General features: G+C 40.4%; 1 protein-coding gene across 1 annotated transcript in view; it reads right to left on the reverse strand.

Annotated features, from left to right (window-relative positions):
* Window positions 1–4,702: 4,702 nt before the first annotated feature.
* Window positions 4,703–20,366, reverse strand: part of UBE2Q2 (ubiquitin conjugating enzyme E2 Q2) — a 42,959-nt gene continuing 27,295 nt past the window's right edge. The window contains exons 5-13 of the mRNA XM_056572955.1: window positions 19,809–19,949; window positions 18,631–18,715; window positions 18,136–18,196; window positions 16,665–16,755; window positions 10,625–10,683; window positions 9,913–9,961; window positions 8,863–8,958; window positions 8,712–8,778; window positions 4,703–6,986 (exon numbers count right to left, since the gene is read on the reverse strand). Coding sequence (XP_056428930.1) covers window positions 6,955–6,986; window positions 8,712–8,778; window positions 8,863–8,958; window positions 9,913–9,961; window positions 10,625–10,683; window positions 16,665–16,755; window positions 18,136–18,196; window positions 18,631–18,715; window positions 19,809–19,949 — 681 coding nt within the window. The 3' untranslated portion in view covers window positions 4,703–6,954. The remainder of the gene's footprint in view (window positions 6,987–8,711; window positions 8,779–8,862; window positions 8,959–9,912; window positions 9,962–10,624; window positions 10,684–16,664; window positions 16,756–18,135; window positions 18,197–18,630; window positions 18,716–19,808; window positions 19,950–20,366) is intronic.

Below are 20,366 nucleotides of genomic sequence, written 5' to 3' on the forward strand. Positions count from 1 at the left end.
AATTAGTTCAGCTTTCAGGTGCTCCGGTGGGCTGGAGACTCTCTCCTAGGACTATCAGCCTTTTCCAGCCCACCGGAGCACCTGAAAGCTGAACTAAATTTATGCAGGCTAAAGTCAGCAACTGCCGAGCCATTCGTGACAAATCGAATTACTAAACTTCGTTCATCTCTACTCCTGCTAATCCAGAACATTAAGACCGCTCCATGAATGCCATATTACAGGAAGAAACTGTATATATAGGAGTATCACAAAACTAAACTTTTAATATATTGTTCCTTATGTAATTAGAAGACACTTTGCTATTTACTTGCTGTTAAAATTCTCAACCTTTATATGTTTTTAATGTGATTGAAAAAATAGCCACTAGGTGGCTCTGTTCTGTTCCCTGCCACAAGTCAAAAAGTTTGGTCTCCTCCCGACCTGGCAATAAACCACTCAGAAAGTGTGTGTGGGGCATGGTGAGGCAAAGCTCTTGCAGGCTTCAGTGACGTTGCACCTGCTGGGGAATGCCCACTTTCTCTTGCCAGGAGCTCAGGCAATGTGAGCAAGGGAAAAGGTATGATACAGAGCTTTTTAAAGCTCGGAAATTCTTTTTTTAAGGGCAGAGTGTTCGATACTCTTTAAGAAGCCTCTCCTGCCAATGAGCTTTACAAGAGTGTTAATGTAGCCAGTTACTGTACAGCAAAAGAAAGGTATGGTATAAGGCAAAGGACAATGGATAAGCTCTGATAAATGTAGAAGAAATTTTATTATACAAAATTTTCAGACCTTCATGTTTTGGCACAGGCTCAAATACATTTGCACTCAAAGCTCCATAATGATAATGTGAAAAAGGGTTTTAGAAATTCTTGCAAATTTATTCAAGATAAAAAACATGAAATTTCTCATTGACAAGTATTCAGAGCCTTTGCTATGACCCTTCAAATTTAGTTCTGATGGCCTCCTATTTGAGAACATCTCATATGTTTCTACACCTGGTTTGGAAGCACCAGGGTAAATGCAGGTAAAATGGACAAGATTTGGTAAGACAGCTCTGTCTATATAAAAGGTCTTACAGCTGGCAATGTATACCAAATAAAAATCATGGGAGGTAAAGAACTGACAGAACATGTGTAGGTGGAGACACAGATTTGGAGAAGAGTACAAAAACATTATGCTACACTGAAATTCCATGGAAGGGAATAAAGTGGAAGAGGTTTGGAACAACCAAGACTCTTCCAATAGCTGCCTGCCCACCAACCAAACTAAGTTATCAGGTCATAAGGGCCTTGGTATGAGAGGACACCAAGAACCCAATGAGGACTGAGTCTGAGCTTCAAAAGATCCTGTTTGTAGATGGGAGAAACTTTCAGAAGGCCAAATACCACTGCAGCCACCACCAGTCTGGGCATTCTGTCATGGATGCAAGAAAGACACAAAAGGCCACCTGGAGTTTGCACCAAAGAAAAAATCCCAGCGTCTCCAGAAAAAACAAAAAACCCAACTGTTCATCACCTACCCAATAGGGAGGCTACAATAAAGTATGGTGGAGGCAGCATCATATTGGGGGTTATTTTACTAAATTGCTTAGTTTTGCTTCTACAATTTGCTCTGTAAATGTCTTTGTATAAACCGCATCCATGACTCTTCAAAGCAGACTGCTTTGTATCTGCTTTCCTCTCACCTAAGCCTGTGTGAGCTGCCCTCCAGCAAAACCTTCCCATTATCCCTAAGGCTATGTTCACACAGCATAATTTCCAAGCAGAATCTGCTGGAAACATTCCCCTAGGATATTCTGAACAGGTCTTTAAAATTTGCAGAATTCTGGGTGGAATCCCATTGAAGTCGCTTGAGTTTGAATTTCGGCAGAATTCTGTGTTTTGAGCGCACACAAAATTTAGCTGAAATTCCCGTCAAATTCAGCTAACTTTGCAGAATGGCATTTGAGCAGAATCACAGAATTTCCAGTGTGAAAATAGCCTAAGGGCCCATCCACACTGCTAAAATTCAGCTTGGCCATTCTAAATTGAATTTGCGTTCTGTAGAATTCCAGATGGGCCCTAACGCAGAGAAACTTACTTTACGGCCCCAGGCTGGAATCAACAGCCAGGGGCCGCAACTAATCAGATATAAGGTTAGCTAAATTCAATCAATGGCGTACACGTAAAAAAAAATACCAATGGTCTGTAGGTGCAAAATTTAAAGTTATGATTTTTAGGGAGGAGGAGAAAATGGAAGTGCAAAAACAAAAATTGGGCAGCTCCTTAAGGCCAAAAGTGAGCCAAGTCCTTAAAGGGTTAAGCCTACTAATACTTTGTTTATTTTGCCAGTGGAAAAATATAACTACTTATATAAATTGGGTATCATTGTAAACATACGTACCTACAGAATAAAAATAGTGTCATTTTTACCGAAAAGTGCAACGGAAGCCCCAAAAGTTACATAATGGAGTGTTTTTTTTGCCCTTACCATACATTTTGTGGTAAAATGAGCGATTACAAAATAAAATAAGTTCCGTAAGTAACAAGCCCTAAAAATGGAAAATGTATAAAAAAATTGGAAGAGTTAAGGATTTAAAAAAGGAGTAAAAAATGAAAACGCAAAAAACGAAAAATTGCGGCATCATTCAGGGGTTAAATTTGTGGGGTGAACTAGAAAACAAACTGCATTTTGCAACTTTTGGGGTGCACGTTATCCTCCATTCTGTAGGTCCATAATTAAAATGATATCCAATTTATATGGTTTTGTTTTACTTTACTATTTGTTTTATAACAAAAAAAATAAATTACTATGCTTAAAATTGTTCTCTTCTGACTCCTATAACTTATTTTTCCGTATATATGGCAACATGAGGCACATTTTTTTTCTTTTGAGCACAGCGATATTTATTGCTACTATTTTTTTTTCTTTAATGGTATATGCAATTCGGGACATTTTTTTAAGTTTATGCCACTGACAGTGCAGTTTATTGTTAACATTTTAATAGCTTGGACATTTACACACTGGGCAACGCCAATTGTGTTTATATTTTATAGAAAAAATAAAAAAGGGAAAATGGGCTATTTAAACTTCTTAGCAAGCTGCTTAATCACATTAACTTTTTTACATTCTCACTTTTTTGGTTCCCATAGGGGGCTATTACTTGCAATCTATAGATTGCAAACACTGAACAATGAGGCTCCATAGAACAGCACTGATAAGAGTTATTGGCGTTCCATTGCTACAGGCTGCCATGGATTCCTGTAGCATTGGAGCACGGATCAGACAGCGAGGAGGCAGGGCCCTCCCGCACTCTTCTGAGCTGATCAGGTCTCCACAGGTCTTCTGGTCAGCTACCAGCAAGTGATTTTTCCTTTTTTTAAGACGTGACTATAGCAGGAGTTGAGCAGACTGCTAGTTATGTAGGGAAAAGTTCCAGGATAACATGCCATTAGTATATGAAATTCTCTGCTCATTCTGTAGTCATGTGGGTGGACTTCATGATTGAAAACACTGAGCACACATACACCAACAGCTGTCAATCACAGTAAGTAAGGTTACCCACTTTACTTGAGGATTTGCAGAAATTTACATAAATTTCAATACTAAAACTTTTCCCACATAACTATGCATCAATCTGCTCAGCTTCTCCTGCTCTATAGTAATGCCTGCAGATTGGACTGCATTTTCCATGTGGAAGGTTCCCTTTAAAGATGATGTGCATTTTTCTTCAGTCAAACCATGCTAAAAATGTTGTGATCATGGGGAAAACTTGTTTCCAGCTACAGCATCATCTTTGTCCCAGCCTGTGCTTAAGTTTGGAAAAAGTCCAGTAAGTGAGGGCAGGACTAGCAGTACTCTGTGCTCACTCCTGTCCTGTCTTGTCTTATCAGATTCCTGTCTGAAAATACAGAGGTGCGGTTACAGAGCAGCCTGCAATGAATGGATAAAAAGACCCAGATCAGCAGAACAGAGGAATGTGTGAGCCAAATTAAAAAAGCTACTCATAATAAAATCATGTAAAATATTTGCAAGACCTAGTAATCAAAAAGCATTTTACTGTCATCTGAAAGGTATGCATTAAGGGGTAGTCAAGGGAACTAAACTCATCCACTATCTACAGGATAGGGGATAAGTGTGTAATTGCCATGAGTCCTACCACTGGGACCTCACATGACCTACTGTATGGGGCCCTGGTCTGGGCCTTACTAAACTGGGTCCCAGGTGTGGGCTGGAGCATTGAGGAGTTTGGCATGTTTATTGCCGAATCCCGTGGACCGGTGATACGTTTAGCTCCCCATACTACCTCTGTAAGAGCCCATGAAGAAGAGTGCTGCACTGATATGTATCTCTGGTTCCTGTTTACAGAAATAAGGCAAGCTGTAAAATGTATCTTCAGAGGTGAATTCAATTCATATACAGTATATATTTACCACAATAGCCTCAAAATTAGCTGATCTTCCAAAGCTTGTCAGCACTTGTCCTGGCACATTAAACCAACACTGCCAACCTTCATAGGCAAATACATGGATGCAGGTGGGCAGCATGCACACAAATGTGCTGGACTAGAGTAGAATTGTGCAGCACACCACATTCCCCATCTTCCATTTGTTATAAACCGTTCAATCAATTTGCAAAAACTCAGACATGTCTGTTTCATGTTCTATTTTATTGCATGTATGCTGTAGGCTTTGCGACTGTACAGAGGCAAATAGGAAATAACTGAGAACTCAGAATCAACAAGTTATATCTTAAAATGGTTTAATCATAAACTTGATGCAAGTTTACAGATTACTGTACATTGCCAAATAAGTCTGCAATGAAAAGAAAGAAAAATAAAACAAAACCCAAAAGCATGCCAAGTCAGCAACCTTCTAAACCCTATAAAAAGTCAATACCACTTAGAATATTTTCAGGTTTTTGTCTTGCCTAAAGGTTCATTGAAAGAGATGTTAAACAGGGGGTCCTTATAAAAACATATGTACAGGCAAAAAATATAGAATGGAGCACTTTAGGAGAGAAATATATTTTAGCCAAATCCTGCAAGGTACCACAGAAATATCTGCGATAAAACAAACCAAATGGGAGATTAGCAAAACATACATCAACGTAGCAGAATATTGCATATATGTTATGGGAGAGTCAGACAGTAAATGGCAAGATCCAGAACAAAAGCTTTGTGTCAACTTGCCCTTTATACCAAGTGTTAGAGGTAAACAAATACACATGAAGATACAACAGCAGTAAGCCTAATGGGGTCAATCTGTAAAGAAAAGGAATAACCCACGTGCACAGAACAGCAGTATCAAAATAAACAGACCTACAAAAGGTTAGAATGGGTCTAATATCTTCACAAAGAAAATATAGATTGGAGTAAACTTTTTCATGGCTCTATTTTACCATTCACAGTTTGATATTTGAAATGTCAGAGACTACTATAGGAAAATGTATCCTCCCGGAAACAGTTTATTAAACAATTTACTTGAGGCCAAATAAATCCCATTTCCTTTTGCAGAATGCACAGATTCACCCCATTAAACACAAAAAAGGCAACAAGTCAAGCAAACCCCACCTTTAATCCTTACTATACAACAAAAGTAATGTCTACTTACAAACTAAAAAAACATTTGGCGAGGAGAAAAAACAAAATATGGGCTGATCTCTCATGTCTGAAGGTCACAACATCCAAAGAGCTCCTTATGTATGGAGTTGTAAGTCATTGTGAACACAGCGTTTCACTCTTACTCAAAACTGTACACTCGCTGGCCTATTCAACTTCTTGACTAAGCCAATTCGCTTGTATCGACAGAATTGCAACAACCCGTTAAGAATAAAAAGTCACAACAAAACAAAAAGTTAATACTCTTCTCAAGCAACATTGTTATGCTTCTCTGGCATCAGATATAGTGCTATATTCAAAGAGGAGTAAAGAAAGTACCAGAAGAATGAAGGAGAAGGTGGAACAAAAATAACCCCCAAACAACACTACTGAAACAATAACCAATAGACTGAACTGAGGCCCAAGTTGCAGGGGTGGTGTGGGTGCAGTTATGTGTATGCACATTTTAGGAACTTCATCTATTGGGGACTGGTGAGCACACGCCAATGCACAGACTCAAATTGAAAAAAGGCTGAATCTATATAGTTAAAGTAGTTCCTGTGCCATCACAAGATGCCAGTGTAGCTTAGGGCTTATTGCCCCTTTTAGAGCCTGGAAGAGGGTGACAGATGACCAGTGTAACTAATGCATCACATGGGCTCATTGCAAATGTACATTAGACATTTATATATGGACTTGACACGTCATTCAATCAGAACAAATCGTAAAATCTTTTCATTTAATTCTTTTGAAAGATTCATCATTTAAGTCATTCCAAAAAAGGGGAAGGAAAAAAAAAATGAATAAAAAAATAAAATAAAAAAGAATCCCCAAGCTAATGTTTTTCAAGACATTTATAGATTTCCATTTCATGGCCTTTAAGTTAAATTTACCCACAATGCGTTTGGCAATGCTACAATTTTCTCCCATATACGACTGTAGCCAGAGTGCTAGAGTCACCTACATCAATTTCTTAAAACGGCATTCTTATGTTTCAAAAGGTATCAAACATTTGTTTGGCTTTAAATGAAACTATACAAAGCTATTTATTTTGCAGAACACATTCTGCAAACAAGGAAAAAGAATAAACAAAAACACATGAACAAAGTGAAAGCAATTTACAACAGTCTAATAAAAGTGGAATGATGTAACTATGCTATATCTTCTGAATTAAATAGGACGTTAAAATATTTGGAGTGGCCTCTTCAGTAAAGGCAGCTGCTCTCATTGCCGGGGAAGCAGACGTGGTCTAATATACAGGTCAGGTCTGACAGTTCCTTTATCTAATAAACTAAACATATGCTGTACAGAGGACCAAAAAAGGGCAATATTCGATCTGTTTTGGAAAGTAATAGAAAAACAAAATGGTTTAAATCTTGGTCCAAGTTCGGTTCAAGTTACCCATCTTCTTTTGGAGGAGTGTACCAGCCTGCAGAGGAAAAGGAACAAAGTTACTGGTCTGATATACATTGTGTAAAAAAAATAAGCACAATAATTGGGTAGAGGGTTATAAGAATGGCTACTAAGCTTGTATTTAATAAAATAAACACAGCACAATAATTAAAGACAACTACCGCCTATCCACTAGGCCCTTTCAAACTCTTTGCCTCAGTCACACCCTGCCCCTCCTTGTTTTGCCACTGCTCTAAACTTCTATTTAATAAAAATCAAAAATCTGTAAATAGAAGTAATTTACAATTCTGTATAAAAATTTTCGGCACCATTTTTAAAAAAGGGTTTTTCACTCTGGAGGAGTACCCCTTTAAAGGGGTTCTCCGGTGCTTAGACATCTTATTCCCTATCCAAAAGGATAGGGGATTAGATGCCTGATCGCGGGAGTCCCGCCGCTGGGGACCCCCGTGATCTTGCACGCGGCTCCCAGTTTGTAATCAGTCCCTGAAGCATGTTCACTCCGGGTCTGATTACCGGCGACCACAGGGCCTGCGGCGTGTGAAGTCACGCCTCCGCCCCCGTGTGACCTCACGCTCCCCTCCCATGGGCTTGCATTGAGGGGCGGAGCGTTTTGTCACACGGGGGCGAAGGCGTGACGTCACACGCCGCCGGCCCTGTGGTCGCCGGTAATCAGACCCGGAGTGAACACGCTTCGGGGACTGATTACAAACTGGGTGCCGCGTGCAAGATCACGGGGGTCCCCAGCGGCGGGACTCCTGCGATCAGGCATCTAATCCCCTATACTTTGGATAGGGGATAAGATGTCTAAGCACCGGAGTACCCCTTTAATACTCCATTAAGGTGTTTGCTTAAGATCAGACAATATCCCACACGCTATGCTCCATTTGGGGCCTATTTTCCCTCTATTCTTGGGATTGGTGGGAGTCCAATCATGCTACCCTATGAGGGGAAAAGCTTCCCCCCCCCAATTAAAAAAAGTTCTACAATATACTTTGATAAAAAGGAGACAGTCTAGTCATTGGCACCAACTATATATTAAATGGCCACTTTATTAGAACACCTGCCCTTTTTCTGAACGCGTGGCAGCAAAAGTGATGAGGATATGGACATTATTTTCCACAAAAATAAGCTTTAAAATTCAAAAGCCCATTGACAAATGGGCTTCTGCTGGCAGATTTTACCAAAAGAATGAACGTGTTCATTCTTTCGGCAAAATCGAATTTAGCACCTGAAAGGTCCACAAAACAGAAGTGTACAGAGCAGCAGAATTGGTGTTTGAATGTTTTCCCCATCCTGTGACCTGTGAATGGATTGCTGGACAAAAGGGCTTATCTTAGCATTGCTGATGATCAAGTTCATTCCTCCATGGCAGCTATTCACTTTATGGCAGAAGACACTTGCAGCAGGACAATGCGCCATGCCACATAGGTCGTATAGTCAGAGTAGTTCCAGGAACATGACAGTTCTCCTTGCTTCCCCGGATTAAATGAACCCCAGAGCATAATTAACCCTATAGAGCATCTCTGGGAAGAGCGGGCTGTTGAGAGCATGTCAGTACTTTAATGTGCCGCAACTAAGAAAAGCAATCCTTTGTGCATGGACCAATATTTTTCAGAGAACAATTTCATCACTTAATGGCATCTCTAATAAAGTGGCCATACAATGTATAGTTTAGTGCCTCCTACTGCTCTTTGTAGCTTCAAGATCTCTTTTATATACATTACTGTAAAGTAGAAAATACCGTTCTTCTCGTGGATCTGTACTAGTGATTTGTAGGATTGCTGTGCTCGAGCAAGATTATACTGATTCTAAACAAGAAAAAATAAATAAAGTTAGCAATATTGATACTGTATTTTATTGATTTTAGACAAGCAGCTAAAACTCAGTCTCACCTTATTGGCTCCAAATTGCACACGAGCTTTCCCTTTAACTAGGGTAGCATTGATTTGCATGATAACAGACTCTATTGAATAGGCACTGCTCCAGCCCTACAAGAGTAAAGTACAGTCAGAAGTCTTAATCTATAAAACATATTACAGGACAATATTAAAAAAAAAAATCCCTTCAGTAGTGAAATTATTTTCTTCAATTTGAACATAGCAAATCTTGATCTTATCGATTGGAAACTGCTTAACCACGTGCAGACCAAGGCAGTATGCAGTTATAGCTGCACGAACACGCTTAAATGCCCCTGCAGAGTGTGGCGGCAGCACACCGAGTCACTGACAGCCAGGCTCTCCCAAGAGGAGACAGGTATTATGGTTCCTGCATTCCTGATCTCTGTATGCACAGGGCTCAGAGAGTGCTGTACGTACAGCTCTGAAGGTAGCACTACTACTTTCCGGCTAAGCGATCATGTGATCGGCAATGCCAGGTAACTACAGCTATCGTTGGTTTGCAGTAGACTCAGACTAGCGCTGCAGACAATGTCAGGGGGCTAAATTTATCCTGCCAGCACCAGTTAAAGAAGAAGAATTTTTGTGACAAAACGCCCCCAAAAAAGGAGAACTAAAAGTGATGTAAAAAATAAATAAATAAAAAAGAAGGGGGGAATGCGTCTAAAGCTATGACCCTAGTCCCTACCCCTATATAATAATGGAAAAAGGACACAAATTAGAAATTTTTTATTTTAATTTTCCCCTGATCTCAAAAAAATGTGAAATTTACTATCATAATGGAAACAATGTGCAATACATTTTTTTTATGTCCGACTTGAATAACTGAACAAGAAAACACTATAGTTGCGGTTAGCAAGGGGGTAACAAGTAAGTATGTTCTGGAAGTGCTTAAAAAGGGAAGAGTGCTCTTGTTAAATACAGGATCTGAATAGTAATGGAGGGGGAGAAAAAAAAAAAGTCATAAAGTGGCATTTAAGCAGATTTACAAAGTAGTTTATCAAAAACAATTAACAATACAGTTAGAGGGTGAGATTTCTTTTCTACCTGTTTAGTAAGAAGCTCCATGCACAGAGCACCTCCACCCAGAACATACCTAAAAGAAAAGCACAAGACAGAACATTTCTACTAAAGAACAATATGAAACAAGAACACTTCTGGCCCCTCTCTAGCATGCAACGAGACAGAGTGTGTGTTCCAGCATCACTTCCAAACAACAGAAGATTTCGCTAAAACTTGGTACACGTTACTTATATGTCAACTACAACCATAGGATAAATTAACTCTTACCAGCCTCCATTTGCAAGGGTCTGGGTTTTTGTTTAAAGTCCCAAGCAAGTCTATGGGAAATGTATGTTCCAGAATAACTTCCAAAATAGCTGGAGATATTTTGATGAAACTTAGTACACAAGTTACTTATGTCAAATAAAAACCAGGCAATGCCGGGGGACTCAGTTATACATAAAATCAGCTAGGGAGCCAATGACAGATAGTTGGAGGTACTATAGAAGCTATTTCCAAAGAAGTGCATGTCAAGATTGCATCTGTTTTTTGCACATATATAAAAAAAAAAAAAAAAAAAAAAAAAAAAAAAAGGTGGTTTGTCCTATAAAACTTACTCCCACCTCCTGAGGAATCGGATCCGTTTGGGTTAAAGAAAATCCAACTCTGCACAACCGGCTTTTTAGCTATTACATTTGAAGTCTACAAGATCAGTGAAACCCTATAGTTAAACCTTCCTCAAAAGCTTGATACTTACCCCCCAGAAAGTACAGGGGATACCACTCGCACAAATGGGGGATCAAACGGAAAATTGTCCTGAAACAGAGAGGAAGAATAATAAATAAATATAGTGCAAATGTAAAAGAACAGAACAAATTTAAAGAACTACACAAAAACACTTAGTTTGAGGGAATACTACTTAAAAAGCACAAATGCACAGCATATAAAAAAAAAAAAAAAAATCTTTATATGTCTAGAGATCAGTGATAAGGAATATATATATGTTTAGATGGTCATAGTCTCAAGCTTTCCTCCATTTGATAGTTTAGACTATTAGATTATTCCCATCATGTGTGTTATTTCATTTACCAACACAACACTGTACAGTTTGTTCAGTCATGTGCAGTTCCACCAAAAGTCAGGCTACAATGAAATTCTCACAATTTCAATGGGATTCTGTTGCGCTGTTCACATAGAATTTCCACACCAGAAACATTTGGCAAATTCCGGTGTCCCCAGAAAGATTAAACATGTCCATGCTTTCCTTGGACTGTGCACGGAAATGTATTGCTGTCTATGACATGGCACGGTCCTAGTGCCGGCATGTTCTGTTCAGGGATTTTCTGTGCAGACATTACCCAGTGTGAACATAGCCTCAATGTCATGTCACAGCAGAGAGGAGTAGTAACAGTCCTGTGATTGACCAGACAAGGGACAGAAACTACAGGTGGCAAACAGCCCAGCTACAACCCAGACCCCTGAAATGGAGAAACAGCTGTGCACCATAGAGGAGACTCCGATCCACAACAGCAGGGAGCACTAAAATTACCTTGTCACTGCTCTAAATGACATTTTTTGAAATTACAGCTACACTTTTAACCCCTAAAGGACCCAGCCCATTTTCACCTTAAGGACCCGGGCACATTGGCTGCGCAACAGAATTTTTTTTACTTAAAACAGTGTTTTGCAACCAGTGTGCCTCCAGCTGTTGCAAAACTAGAACTTTCAGCATGCCCTTCAACTGTCAATGCATGCTTAGCAACAGCTGGAGGCACACTGCTACAACTCCCAGCATGCCCTTTGGTAGTCTGTGCAAGCTGGTAGTTGTATTTAAGCAACAGATGGCTGTACACCTTCATGTGCAGTCTCTCAGTGCATGCTGGGAGTTGTATTTTTGCAACAGCTGGAGACCCACTGGTTGCGAAACACAGGACACAAACTCTTTCACAAGCAATGAGTCTCCAGCTATTGCAAAACTGCAACACCCAGCAGTTGACAGTTGAAGGGCATGCTGAGAGTTGTAGTTTAGCAACAGCTGGAGGCACACGGCTACAACTCCCAGCATGCCCTTTGGTAGTCTGTGCATGCTGGTAGTTGTATTTAAGCAACAGATGGATGTACACTTTTTCATAGAAAAAAAATGTGCCTCCAGCTGTTGCTAAACTACAACTCTCAGCATGCCCTTCAACTGTCAATGCATGCTTAGCAACAGCTGGAGGCACACTGCTACAACTCCCAGCATGCCCTTTGGTAGTCTGTGCAAGCTGGTAGTTGTATTTAAGCAACAGATGGCTGTACACTTTCATAGAAAAAATGTGCCTCCAGCTGTTGCATAACTACAACTCCCAGCATGCCCTTTGGCTGTGCATGCTAAGAGTTGTTGCTAAGCAACAGCAGGTGGTGAACAGGCCTCACCTCCTGCTGTATCCTGCCGCCGGCACAGCTGCCGCTGCTGAGGGTCCCCCCCAGGGGTTTGCACGGGGTGCCTGCTGATACATATCAGCAGTCATCCTGGTCCTGCGCCCGGCGGGGACCGAAATTCCCAAGGGCGTGCAGATATGCCCTGGGTCCTTAAGTACCAGGGCATCAGGGCGTACCTGAACGCCCTGGGTCCCTAAGGGATTAAAAAGATATGTTGATGAGTCTTTCCGAAGTCAGGCAGTAGAAATCATACAGAAGTCAGATATCCTAACATGTGATAGTAATGGATTTCATTAGTAAAATAAAAATAAATAAATAAAAAAAAGCCACCTGTGCAAGGCTAGCTTTTGAGAGGGCCTATCCCTTCTTAGATAATGTCACGACAGACTTTAACTATAACTAGATAATAGATCTAAACTTCAGATTCACATTTTTAAACCTAGCACAAAAAGGTTTCCATTTATCACAATGAAAATTGTAGAAGATGCCCAGCTAGGAAGAGTATATTCACACAGTGAAGTAAGGGTGTTGCAGAGAGCAGTCTCATTACTGTACTGAACGAATCATTGTTTAAAGCGTTCGTTGTTAGAAACAACTCCCTTAAAAACCAAGCATTTTCCTAATTCATTTCTTTAAAAAAAGATTGCTTATTTTATTTATTTATTTTTCACATCTTTAGCAGCCACTAGGGGTCTATGTCCCTTAAATTTTGCAAACGTACCCTGGTAGCCAAGCCTTTTTGGTCATAAGAAATCTGGACCCATTTCCTGAGTGGTTTGGCAGTGCAGTGTACACTATAGCTTTCACCAGTATGAGCTTAACCTGTGAAAGGCTGGGTTCACACCACGTTTTGTTAAATACGGTTCCGTATACGGCTGGGAGGAGCGGGGCTTAATCGCGGCGCCTGCACTCAGCCGTATTCTGGAACCGTATTTAATGTATGTCTATGAGCCGACCGGAGTGAACCGCGTTTTTGTCTACGGTCGGGAAACCGCATACGGCCGAAAACGAAGCCGACCGAAGGCTGCGGTTCACTCCGGTCAGCTCATAGCCGTATTCGGGAACCGTATTTAATGTCTGAGTGCGAGCGCCGCGATTAAGCCCCGCTTCCCTCCTCCCAGCCATATATGGGAACCGTATTTAACAAAAACGTGGTGTGAACCCAGCCAAAACTGAGACAGCTTGCAGCCTTTTCCGAAGTGGAGCATTTCTATGCAAACTGCCAATATAAGGTGCTAAATTATTTATATGCAAAGCTATTTCTCTTTGGTCTTTGAACTTATTTCTTGTTTATTTGCACCATATAGGTTCCACATGGCTGATTTATGGTTATACAAAAGCATGTATTTTAGGCACAAAGCTTTGCAAATGTAAAAAGGTTTATTTTTGGCATAAAATGCAGGTTTTTCCTTGTGTACTCTCACCATGTAGGTTAACATGGCTGCATTAGTGTTCTATTGAGCATGCACTTCAGCCACAAATCTTTGAAAATGTAAAAATGTTTGTGCAGACCTCAGGACAAGGAAGAGGGAAGGGGCAGCAGGTTCATCTTGAAAACACATGCCAGCTTCCAAGAGAACTGCCAGAAGATTGAGCAAGGTAAAATATAGATCAAAAGATATTTTACTTATAAAAACCATGACTATTGCACACTACTACATTGACTTGGGCATTATTTAAAATGTTCTTAACAGTAACTAAGATTTAATCAAAAGGGTCAAATGCATGCAAGAATGCCAACTGTAAGTTGTGTTGGCTTATGGAAATACATGCAGCATGCTCTGAAACTTATTGCTGATCTTTTTAACCACTGTTTGCAAGAGGCATTTCCTAGTACCACAAAAGGAAAGAAGATTGATCCAGCAGTGCGGTGAAAATTCCAGTTTATGGATCGGAAAACAAAAGCAGCAGTACACACCTATGCAGGGAATGTACGTCTGGACGCATCTAGAGCAGCAACCTGCTCTATCACAGATACCAACTCACCTCCCTCACTTAAATAGGAAGAGGATAGGGAGGAGTTACAATGAGATGGTCCGCACACATGTGCATGATAAAATACAATTAAAAGCAAAGCACCATTGTAATCCACACTTGACCATTGCTCCTGGTGAGAACCATGTTCAAAAAGGGAGTTGCCAAGAGCAACTGCACAATCTCACACACCATTGTAATTGGACTAGTGGGCGACACCCTACTTTTTAGTTAGAACATGGATGACATCAAGTAGCAAAAAAGAGATAGAGACACAAAATATATGTGCATGTATAACAGAGTGGTATGCAAAAAAAATTTAATAAAGAGCCGCATTTTGCAGCACTTACATGACAAAACTCCACATGCACCAAGTCAGGGGCATCTGCACATTTTGCAGATCATAATTTTTCTGATCGTATTTTCAGGCTTGTGCTGTTGAAAGTTTATTTCAAGCCCCAGGGGAGGTGACCTCCAACAGGGAGGCTTTCTGGCAGTTCACATTGGATACGTGTGCTCCCATAGGCCTCAATATGAGACAGGAACTGTCGCTCCATTCGGAGTAGATTCATAAAAAAATGTTTTACGCATTGTCATTTATTTTTGGCACAGCAGTTTCTCCCTCATTTTGGCAGTAGGGATTTCCAGTTTTCTTCTTTATACTCATTCATTTTGTTCATCCTTTCTATAAGGCTAATGAGAAAAAGAAGGAGATCGGATCCAGCTCAATGCAGGTAAAATCGGGTTTAATCCATAGGACAAGGAAGGAACAAGTGTTTACTTGTTCCTTCCTTGTCCTATGGATTAAACCCGATTTTACCTGCATTGAGCTGGATCCGATCTCCTTTTTCTCATTGGCTGGTACCGTCCTGGATCTGTGCTCTACTGTCTGGGGCGGGGTGAGCTGGCTTTCACCTTGTTTGCCTTTCTATAAGGCTAGGTTCAGACTACAGAATTTCCGCCTGCAATTTTGCTTTGAAATTGCAGGCGGAAATTCCGCTTTCTAAAATGTATAGTGTAGTGAATGATTTGCCGTTCACAAATTCACACTTCGGAATTTGTGAACGGACAATCTGCTTGGAAATTTCCGCCTGAAGAAAGGCGGTGCTCTTTCTTCAGGCGTAAATCCACGCGGAACACATTGCAGTCTATTGGAGACTGCAGTGTCCGCGCGGTCCTAGCGCCGACTGATTCAGCCGGCGCTGGCCGCACTCGGAATCTCCAGGCAGAAATTTTCTGCCTGGGGTTTCCGTAGTCTGAACCTAGCCTAACTGATTAGGTTTTGATATGCCACATAATCACAAAATTATATTTCAATGAATAGGGAATCAACATTATAAAATATTTAATATATAATTATATAATATATAATAAATTTCAGATCGCGCCATTTAGTCAACTCCTTAATTGTGGCAATTTGGTATCTGACAAATATTTTTATATACAAAAAATGGCAAGAATTAATTTTGTGAGTACTATTTTTTGCATACCACTCTGTTATACATGCACATATATTTTGTGTGTCTGCTATATCTATTTTTTGCTACTTTATATCATCCATGTTCTAACTAAAAAGTAGGGTGTCGCCCACTAGTCCAATTACAATGGTGTGTGATTGTGCAGTTGCTCTTGGTAACTCCCTTTTTGAACATGTTTCACGCCAGGAGCAATGGTCAAGTGTGGATAACAATGGTGCTTCGCTTTTAATTGTATTTTATCATGCACATGTGTGCTGACCATTTCATTGTAACTTCTCCCTATCTTCTTCCTATTCAAAGGAAGTGAGGGAAACGAGTTGGTATCTGTGATAAAGAGCAGGTTGCTGCTCGAAACGCGTCCATTCATTCCCTGCATACATAAGTGTGTACTGCTGCTTTTATTGTTTGCCGATCAACTGGAATTTTCACTGCACTGCTGGATCAATCTTTTCTTCTGTATCCATACGCGGTGGAGTCCCCGTGGATCCGTACAAAGGTGGTTAAAGGAAGTGAGCTGAACACATCTTCTTTCTATAGTACAACAACACTGCAGTAATGTACAGCCCTCTACTAATTTACTGTAAGTTTAGGGAGTACCATGTGTGAATACTGCCTACATAGCATAAGGGCAACTTGTCATTGATGACTTTCTTTAGAGATGTTATATACACATATATTACATTTATAGCAGAAACTAAACATTATTAAAGAGTTACGGTCATTTGGAAAAACTTGACATGTCTTGACAGGAAAAAGTTTACATCACACTGGGTCTCAAATCAGTCATAAGTAGAAGTATGCAGAACAAAGTATAAAGAGATATGCATAGAAATAATTGTGTTTAACTGTTTGATAATCGAAGCCTGGCACACGCAGTTTTGGTGTTAGAACAATACACCCACCTGACATCTATTCATGCGTTACCTTAAAGGAAAAATTCAGTAAAATGGAGTCTATGCCCTCCTTCTCTTTTAAGACCAGAAGGTCACTATGTAATGGACTGTCTGGATCAACCCTAGAAAAAAAAAATATATACTTCTTGACAACAGTTTATTAGCATACTAAGAATAGCATAGGAAATTCTGCATACTGGGCAGTCAAGCCCTGCCAGATCAGGAACAGTTCACAAAATACAATCTGTCAGGTGCAGAATTTAGGCTCTTTTTCCTGACAGGATCCTGCAGATTTGTCGATGTGCACAGTGCCACCAAACCTCTCCTAATTCAATGGGCTTCTGGCACAGGGAGAAGTTTGTAGTTGCAGATTGCTTGATTACATTGTCAATACTAGCCGTCAGCTTTATAAAGCCTGCCATTTCAGGGAAGAAGAGTGCCTCTGTCTTGTAGGTGACTAAGAGTTAACTAACATTCTTTGAAAGTAAGAAGTTAACTCATTAAAGTCACCTATGAGACAGAGAGGTACCCTCCTTCCTGCAATGACAGGCTTTATAAAACTGACTGGCTGCTTTGCTTTAGATTACATTGTCAATATTAGCAAGTCACTATCAACAAGCTATTGACTTCAAGGTGTGCAAAAAATTGTTACGTTTTCCCCGATCTGGCTGGACTTGGCTGTTGTGTGAGAAGAATTTCCCATAATTTACACCTGCTATCGGTGTACATCTACCTGAGCTCCGGACTGGCATACATTTCTGTGGCAGTCTCAGAAGCACCTGGGTTTATCAAGGGGTTTGCACCTTTTGATAAATCTGGCACAATCCTGCACTGGAGAGTGTTTACTTAATATTAACAATAACTCAGCACTGTATAATTTTTAAGCAGCTTGATAGTATTTCATCACAATCTACCCAAGTAAATACACATCAATTACATTTCAGGCCCTAAGTACCTTCCTCAGATTTATCGGACTGTTTGGGGAGGCAAGAGAGTGGGGTGTGCGAGTGTTTACTCAAGATAGGTCAATTCACCCAAATGTTTATATTGAGTTTCCCATTCCCAAATTCTGCAGTGCTGGTCCTGCATATAGGAACCCTGGGGGAGATTTATCAAAACCTGTGCAAAGTAAGAGTAGTGCAGTAGCCCATAACAACCAGATTGCTTCTTTAATTTTTCAGAGGTCTTTTGGAAATGAAAGCAGCAATTTGATTGGTGCATTTTTCCATGGCAACCATTCTTCCTCTACACAGGTTGATTCATTGTGTGTGATATATACCTAAATGTACTTCTAAAGTTCCCTTAATACATGTCAAAGTATTTAAATGGGAAATACACACTGCGGCTTATGTCCAACTGAGGTGAGTGTTTTTTCCCCAGCATCATTTAAAATGTGTGGATAAGCGAGGATAGTCCCTTATCTAAGTGTATTGCATGCTAAAAACAGCAGGAAACCAGGACACAGATCACCTCTAATGAAGGAGCCAAGAAAATTATCTTACTTAAGCAGCTTAACATGCCATTCATACAGACTGTCATTTACAAGTTCCACTGAATAAATTCCTAGGAAACAAAAACAGAATTTGGTTAAAAAAAAATAAAAAAAATTAAAATAAAAAGGAATGTCAAATAATACATGGTTCGTACAATCAAAACATTATCTGAAACAATGGTGTGAGAATTTGTAGGCTTTGCAACCATGCATGTGTCCATCGAGAATACCACAGATGAAAGCTGCCTGAGGGGGTACAGGGTTGGACACTAGCAGACAAGCAGCCTGTCCGCACTGAAAGATGCAACTTCTAGCATAAGACTGTAAAAGGGGAAATAGTTCAAACGTTTGAAAGGTGTAAGCAAACAGTCACTGTCCTATAGATCTGAGCTATTTGTTGGTAGATAAGACTACAATGTGAAACACTTGCCTATTCTTAAATATTCATACTCAAAACTGCATCAGCCAAGAAAACATATGGAACGGGGGTCATTAATGTACAGACCTGTTTTATAACTCTGTGACCTGTAGATATCCCTGAGCTCTTTCATAAGACGATCAGAAGCTTGTACAGAGCCAGAAACTGCACCCTAATACAAAAAAAAAAAGGAAACAAGTGTTATTTTGCAGCGTCACCGCACTTTAGACAATTGGAACAACTGTAGCACACAATTACTGCCACATGCTTCTAATACATACAGTGGTAGCGTTACATTTATGACATACCCTACCTGTATCCCATAGCTGATCAGCAGCGGTTGGATTTACACAGAATTAAGTGTTACTGGAGTTCAACTCCCACTGAAGTGAACAGACGCTGAGCTGAAGTAACCTGGCACAGTCACTATACAGTGGCTGGAGCCATCTGCTTCTAGCTCTGTTACCAGTGAAGATCCAGTCACTGATCTACTCCCGACTAATCAGATAATTATTGCCTTTAAAAAAAAGCACTCCAGGGTTTTTCTTTTTGCACATAAAATGCACACTCATCCCCTCAGTATACCTGTAGAGCCATCTGTTTCATCCCAGTCTGCTGCATTTCTGTAGCTGGGTCACGTGACAGATACTCAGCCCACAAGAACTCTACATGACTTTGTGTAACAATAAGTGGTCTGTTGTGTGTCAGCTGACCGCCAGTGAACTACAAGACTACATCCCATCTCAGACCCCTTTCCACCCAGTTCTAACTATGCAGCTGCCATCTCTATGGAATCAGGATATAACGCATAGTAGCAGACGAGTCCATAAACAAAGTACTGCAGAGTTACACAGAGTCCTACATCTGACCCGATTCTGTAGTGTGTCCTGTGTGATACAGACCGTGTGTAACGTTTACATTAACAGGGAGACTAGGGGGCTTTTAGGTTGCTGATCCATCAGTTACAACACTCAGGATTCAGCAACTGCAGTGCTGAGACTCCACCCTCTCTGCAAAGCCAGAGGTAGCATTAGGAAGCAGCAGGAAGAAAAGAAAAATGGCACACATATACATAGTGAGAGATACCAACATTTAACCGGGACAAAACTTGTTTGTCTTTACAGTGGAAGAAGGAAAGCAACATAGAGCAGCATGACCCAACACAAAGCATTCCTTATTCAGTCATTTACAGTCACCTTCTATTCGGAAATGACTATCAGGATATCTTAAAAAAATAAAAAATCAAGCATGGAATATACACATACATTAAGGTGGTCCTGTCTTTGATTTTTCCGTATCTTCTCTAAGATGGCAAGATTTTCTTTTTCAATGCCTTCATCCTCTGATTTCTTGCCATCGACTGGCTCTTCCTCCTTCATGTCATAATGATCCAAGTCTTCAATATCCTTAAAAGGGGTTATCAGTGTTTTAAAAAGTATATTTAGAATAGACGGCAGAGGGCAGGACAAAACCTTTCCCCTTTAGAAAAGTGTGACTGCACTGTCATCAGCATTACCTGCACTTTACTATAGGAACAGGCTTTTAGTGCGGGTGATTCTGATAACAATGGTACTTTGTTTCCCAAGGAGGCTTTTTCCCTGTGTTATTCCTATTATGCACATTAATAAGCTTGGTGCACGCAGGGTGTCCCCTAGCCCACCATGACATTCAGCCTAGATCTTCAGAGTAAACAACCTACTCGCCTGTGAAATCTCTGTTGCAAGCTTAGGGATTTCCCCTCATATCGCCGGGGGCTGACAGGCTATATAAAGTGAAACCTCTGCTCATGAGATTTTACAGGGGAAAGATTTCACCCTGAAGCT

This window comes from Hyla sarda, chromosome 4 (assembly GCF_029499605.1).
Source record: "Hyla sarda isolate aHylSar1 chromosome 4, aHylSar1.hap1, whole genome shotgun sequence".
In the NCBI taxonomy this organism is placed as follows: Eukaryota; Metazoa; Chordata; class Amphibia; order Anura; family Hylidae; genus Hyla; species Hyla sarda.